Source organism: Pygoscelis adeliae, unplaced genomic scaffold (genome assembly GCF_000699105.1).
Source record: "Pygoscelis adeliae isolate BGI_AS28 unplaced genomic scaffold, ASM69910v1 Scaffold77, whole genome shotgun sequence".
Lineage (NCBI taxonomy): Eukaryota > Metazoa > Chordata > Aves > Sphenisciformes > Spheniscidae > Pygoscelis > Pygoscelis adeliae.
Window position 1 is genome coordinate 8,355,916 of NW_008825216.1, and position 6,613 is coordinate 8,362,528.

Consider the following 6,613-nt stretch of genomic DNA (forward strand, 5'->3'; position numbering starts at 1 on the left):
GGAAATGAGAATAGGAAGGAAAGATGGAGAGGAAAGAGGGAGGAGTCAATTCAGTCTTAAACTTTTACATGGTTTAAATAAATAAGACTTTGAAACCTGTGGAACAGTGAGCCTAATTTAAACCAGGCATGAAAGTCCTTATCATTTTAAGTATATTATTTTGTGGAGTTTTGAAAAAATACTTCCCATCCTTCAATTCAATGGTGATCATTCTGGCTAACCTGAAGAACTGACTTATACCTAAAAGTTACTGAGGTACACAGCACAAAGCTGAGCACCCTGATGATGAATCAGGGCCTTCAGTTTTATTCCTGAAAGAGGCTATATTGAGAATATTTATCAACTTTATGACTATTCTAGAATTATATTGATAAGCAAGTCTGTTAGAAGTTCCCTGAGATGAGAGATGTCAGGAAACTTAGCATTCACTACCAGGTTTTGATCTAAAGAATTTCTTGAGAGCACAGTAATGATATTTGAGTTTTAAATATTAAAGAAATGTGCAAAGTCAGACAACTCAAAATCGGATTTACTGTATAACTTAATACAAGAAGGAGAATAACAAGAGAAGAAAATCTCCTTTGCAAAAGTAACAGAGGCAGAATGGCCAGTTTTCAGATTCAGGCAGTAAAGAGTTTAGAAATGATTCACTGGCTATCTTAGATTGTACGATGTATTTCATTATTAACTGTCCGAGCCGGCTTTCTAACTTTAGGCATTTTATAAGCAAAATGCCTAGTCTCTGCCACCACATCCCAAAAGGAGATCTGATTTCTGGGACACGTTCCACTGGGGGATCAGGGTGTAAGTGTGGACATCATACCTGTTTGGAGCTGGGTGTGATTACAAATCACCTTCCATACCTTATGTGAAACAGGTCAGTAAACTCCCCAGAGCAGCAAAGACACAGGGGAGGGAAGTCTGCTTTGTGTTTCTTATGCAGTCCCCAACCCCCTGAATTTTCATCACCTTGGTATTTGAGCTAATGGTTCAAATCCGTAAGTCTCTGGGGATGCAAACTGCTTGGTTTTCAAGTTGTTCACCTGAGGCCTAAATTTCTTGCAGGATTAGAGAAGATGTCTTTGGTGTCAAAGAGAGTGCTCTCAACACTCTTGAAAGTCACAGCACTTAATTAGCTTTCTAGGTTGGGATTTGAGTGATATACCCATTGCTTCAGCTGAGGGAGTTTTGCTAGTTCAGGTATTAATAACCTGAGGTGTTTGCATGCACATCAAACCAGAAATTTGAAAGTCATGCTCAGCCATGTGCCTGTGCTATTCTGGCAAGCTAGTATAGTATAGCTAATATAACCAGTCAAGTAAGCGCTCCAGGACCACTTGGTGTCTTCAAGAACAATGTGACTTTACCTTTAAGAATAATCAGAAGTACGGCATTATTTTGCAATACAATGCATTTTCATTTGTTCTGTTTCCTTTTTGGTTTGATGATTATTTTGATGTCCTCTGAAACAGCACACAGTGTTCTTGACTCATCTGTTTTGGAGGGAATGCAGACAAGTGCCCTATCCCATGCTACAGGGAACAGCTGTCTATTGACTAGTAACGTAAATTGATAGTTTTGCTTATTACAGCAACATGGGTATTACAAGCTTTGCAAGATTACACGGCAGATAAGGTATTTCTAGAACTACAGCCTAATATTTCTGCAGATGCAGCATGCTGTGCTGTTCTATGTGCAGTACAGCTTAAAATCATTATCTTAAGGGTTTGGGGGTTTGTTTTTTGGATGAAGATTTCATAACCATTTTTACAGAATAATAATACAGCTGAAAATCTAGTGTTTGGGCAAGCTTGCTTTTGACTTTCTCCTCCCTTTCAATGTAATGCAAAAATTAAATCTTTTACTTGGGCTGGATAGCAAAATATCCCAACATTTCTCTGACTAGCCGAACTTGTAAATGAATTGACTTCCTGTTAATGCTGGAGCAGCTGAGCTTAATTTATCATGAATGTTAATGAAAAACACTTCAGAAAGTCTTATGTGTTCCTGTTGCAGCCAGATTTCATCATTTGTTCCTACAGTTGTGAGTACCGGAGGTATTTGTATGTTCATCGAACTAGGAAAACAGGAGATGGGAACAAGCAACATGTGCCCAAGCTCAGCTAGTTAGGGCAGCTCAGCTGAGGAACTGTGCATATCTCATATGCACAGGAAACATCTTGAGAAGGAAAGTCTCACCAAAAATGTATCAGATTGTATTGTAGAAGTGTTGTAGCTGCGATGCCGTACAGATGTAAGCGCCCTGGTTAAGGTGTTCAGGGAAAATTTAGCCTTTTTTTTTTTTCTTTTCAGCTTCTCTAGCTGATTGTTAAAAGTTGTCCTCTCTCCCCACAAACCTTTCCTCAAAGGGTGTTTCAGAAAATCATAATCTGTTTGCAGATATTATTTTTTGCAGGAGGAAGAGTCTTTCAACTTGCAAATAATGTGCTGAAAACGGACTTCCTCCGTTCTTTTTTTGGCTTTTTATATTTTGGGTGGAGGCAGTTAAGAAAGCTGCATGGTTCCTGAACAGGCAAGGAATAAAATAATTGCCACAGATTTTTGTAATCCAACTAGACGTTTGTTAGTTACGTAATTTCAGCTAGCCTTTGATAATTTATATCGTTATAAGTATACGCTATGTATGTGGCCTTATATTTCTTTTTGCATTTGGCTTTACTTCCTGCTTCTGTCCAGTAACAAAAGTGCTGAAATAAAAGAGAGAGATGCTGTTGTCTAGTATTTCTGACCTCAGCAGACAGAGTGAGTCCTAGGAATCGGCTAAAAGATTTCTTTATTTTATTTTCAAATATTAAAATACTGAAAGTCTTATAAAGACCCAGCTAAATTACCAATTCCTTTGTTTACTATCCCTCCAGTGCTCAGGTGCACTCAGGGGCACATAAGAACTAGTTGCATGGAGTAAAACAAAAAGATCAGAATTTGAGCTACAATTTTATTTTATTTCAATGACAAATTTACATTGTCAGAAGATGTAACACAAATAACTATAACACAGAAAACTGTCTTTATTATAACAACCTATTTGTTAATCAAAATAGTCCTACTTTTTGAGTACGCACAACCAGATTTTCAGCTGTATGAACTTTTTGCTTCAGTTACATCTTAGGCTAGTCACCATTCATGACTTACAGCATCAATTAAACCAAATTCTTTTTCTCCTGAATTTAATTGATAGCAATAATTTTAGGACACTGCACATTCCTAAGCACAAATGAGACATAACTTTTTTTCATGTAAAGCTGGTCAGAATATGAAGAAATATGCACACACTGATTATGACTATTCACCCATCTTTAGTTGAATGTGTAAGTTAATTAATAATGTTGAACATATTTTCTTTGTGAGTAAAGGCTTAAAAATGAAGCTTTCCAGAGCTAGCTCAACCAATTGCAGGTGAAATAGATACAAAGTACTTTCAGCTAATATTTTTATTAGAATTCCTGAATCTGTTCCTCTATCAAATGCAGCAAGGCTTGTAACTGGAAGTTTGGTACTCATCTACACAAGACGTCTGCTTTTTGCAGGTGTTTCTAGTGAGGAAGATCAAAGGATCTGATGCAGGTCAGCTTTATGCCATGAAGGTACTTAAGAAGGCAACTCTGAAAGGTAAGGATTGGGACGGTGGCTGCAGTCTCTATTTCTGTGCTACTTCATCATTTACTTGTAATTTTTTGCATTGCTGCTGTCTTATGGTATGTAAGACTACACAAATATGCTTCTGCCACCCTCCAAAATTCCACCTCGCTGTAGTGAATGTTCTAAAAAAGCATACACAAAAAATGTTACCTGTATACAGTGTGGGAGCAGGAAAACAGGGCTTCAGAGTTTTCTAGCTGCATGCTTTCTTCACTTTTTTGGTGTTATTTATAGGACTTCTATTGGGCATATATTAATTTGTATCGCAGTGGCAGTATCTGTCTGTTGCTGAAATAAACTGAAATAAGTGGTTTTAAATAAGGATATTGCTGAAGTAAAACATGACTCCTACTGGGCCGAAAGGCCTTCCAGTTGGTGCTTCTCACCATATGCCTGAAAATGCATGGGAGCATATTTTCAAGTGCAATGAGTCATTCTGAGGTTGTTGAGATCATGCTGTTCCCTAGCTCAGGACCAGTCAGCACATGGTCTGTAATAGGCTGGGGCTAAATGACTGATGTTTAAAACTGGTCATCCTCTTCTGGGGCCATTGACTGCTACAGCCTCACTCAGACCAAAAAGAAATTTCTAGTAAAGCACAGGACTGAAAAGCGAACAGAGTAAGTTCGGTCTCAGCTGAAGTCCTTACTGTTTGTTCCTCCACAGAGTTAGGAAGATCCAGTCATCTTCTTGTTTCCCTGACCTAGCACTGTACTCTGTTTTTTCCCCTCAAAAGCCTGGCACTTTTTGCAGAGAAGGTGGACAGCGTTCATTTTGCCCAGAGCAGCTCTTTCACTCTTTCTTGGACAATGTGGGTTTGCACAATGCAATATAGTGCCTAAATTTTTATCCTAATGTGAAGAGAGATCATTCTGAGATAGTTCTGATGACTTAAAAATCCAAATTGCTTTAGCATGCCTCAGTTTGGGGAACAAAAAGAAGAATGAAGCTACCGGTAATTGCAAGGTAGATTTCCAGCAGGTGGTGGCAGGCAGACATAGCACCTCTTCTGAGTACTAGTCAAATGGGGAAGTGGCAAACCAGGTATTTACACAACCCTTTCCCCTAAGAAAGCCTTTTCAAAGAAACATTAGTTTGAAGCGATGCTGGTGTGCTGATCTTTTTGTTTGGAATGTAGATGGGAAAGTTTGTTCTGGCAGGACAGCACGGTGTAAATAACCACTTAAATAGTACTGGGCGTAATACATAAAAAAGTAAAAGGTCAGGCCTGTGTACACAATACGTACAATAGAGTGATTCTCTGACTTCTCAACCAAGAAGAAGGACCGCGAAGTGCCCAAACGGGGCTGAACTCAACTCTCAGAGCCCTCCCCACGTGGGAAAGCTGTCTCCTGCTGGGCACGGCGTCTGAGGAAGGACTGTGTGACCTCTCTGATGTCAACACGTACCAGAGACTTATTTCTGTTTCTTTTGACAACGCAGAACTTTTCACCCAAAGTGAAAATTGGGTATTCCCTCTTTTTCTGCTTAACTCTGAGGTGTGTTGAGCAGAAAAAGCTTGGGAAGGGGGAGGGTTTCTTCTGCATCCCCAAACACGATTGTTACTTAATAGTTGATAGCTAAATCTGTAATGTTAGATTCCACTGGGAGAAGAAATCTGTATTATGGCAGTATTTTAGGAAATCTCAAAATTTAGATGATGATTTTAAACTACCAAAAGTATTGCCTCAAATTTCTGTTCCGTCAAGAACAGGCGTCTCTGTTTACAGTTCCTCGGTTCATTAATACCACAGAACCACTGCTTCTCTCCTTCCTTGGCCGTTGCAGCAGCCTATTTATTGTTTTCTCAAGTGTGGGTCACAACATCCAAAAGATGAGGCTGCTTTATTATTTTACTGGATTGCATTTCTCTCCCTTTCAGACTACTTACCCCTCTGACTGGTAGCTCTGGATTTCCCATTAATCTCAAGAAAACTAGCACATCGGTAGGAAGTAATTTGTCCACACTAGTTTCTACAAGTAAGTTAAACTTGACAGCTATTTAATTTGAAGTACAAAAATGAAGGCAAAACCCCATTGGCACAGGGCAAGTGAGAAAAGCAACAATGAGGATTGCTGTCAGTGAGCTTCTATGTAACTTTTGGCACAGAGATAATATTTCTGACAGCTTAATTTCATCTTTTAAGTAAGAGTGCTGAATTGTTGCTGCCTACCTATACTCAGAAAGGCTGGAAGTCACTCCAATGTGAAGTATTTATTACCATGTCAAGTAATGGGAACAAAGCCATAAATACTTGTTAGCACTGTGTTCAGTATTTACTGACAAAAGGAATGCTATGAGACAAATTTCTGAATGATTTTGCCTCCTAATCTGTACTGCACAGTACAGCACGGAGCAGGAAAGTCAAAGTTCTTGGTGCCGGTGCCATTGACATGGCTACACAGTCCTAAATACCATAGCAATTATTTTCTTTAGAGAAACAAATTTGCAAACATATAAAATGGAGAGATGAGAAAGAAAAGAAAAGAGGACGGTAGCAAAACTGTTTTTTCTCTTCTGGATTAGTCTGAAGAACTAAAACCCAGATAAATAAAAATGTGAGGAAGTTAAATGCCTTCAGGAGTGATGGGTTAAAACTAGCTTTGTACCTTGCTCCAAAGAACAACCATAGTGGGTCCTGCCGAAGGGTTTCCTATCCCAGGAGCCTGGCTCTGGCTGTGGCTGGCTGGTAACGTTTAGGAAGAAGCAGAAGCACAAAACGGTGCTTTCTCTAGTGAGTCTGTGGCCTCCTGCCTCTTCCCAGGGTAGTTGTCCCTTGTTAGCATGGTCCCAACTTCACTAACAGCAAAGGGTAATATAAGAAGGGTACAGCAATCAGCAGCAGCACTCTTCAAGCATTTACAGCTCAAAAAAGTCGTTTGATATAAAAGAGGCTTTGTAGATAAATTGCATTTGTAGATTTAAGCTTGAAAAAGATCTGCTAAACAGCAG

General features: G+C 39.2%; 1 protein-coding gene across 1 annotated transcript in view; it reads left to right on the top strand.

The window, feature by feature from the left end:
* The window catches only part of RPS6KA2 (ribosomal protein S6 kinase, 90kDa, polypeptide 2), a 174,675-nt gene that overhangs the window by 69,751 nt on the left and 98,311 nt on the right, over positions 1–6,613 (top strand). Inside the window, exon 3 of the mRNA XM_009329210.1 lies at positions 3,549–3,630. Coding sequence (XP_009327485.1) covers positions 3,549–3,630 — 82 coding nt within the window. The remainder of the gene's footprint in view (positions 1–3,548; positions 3,631–6,613) is intronic.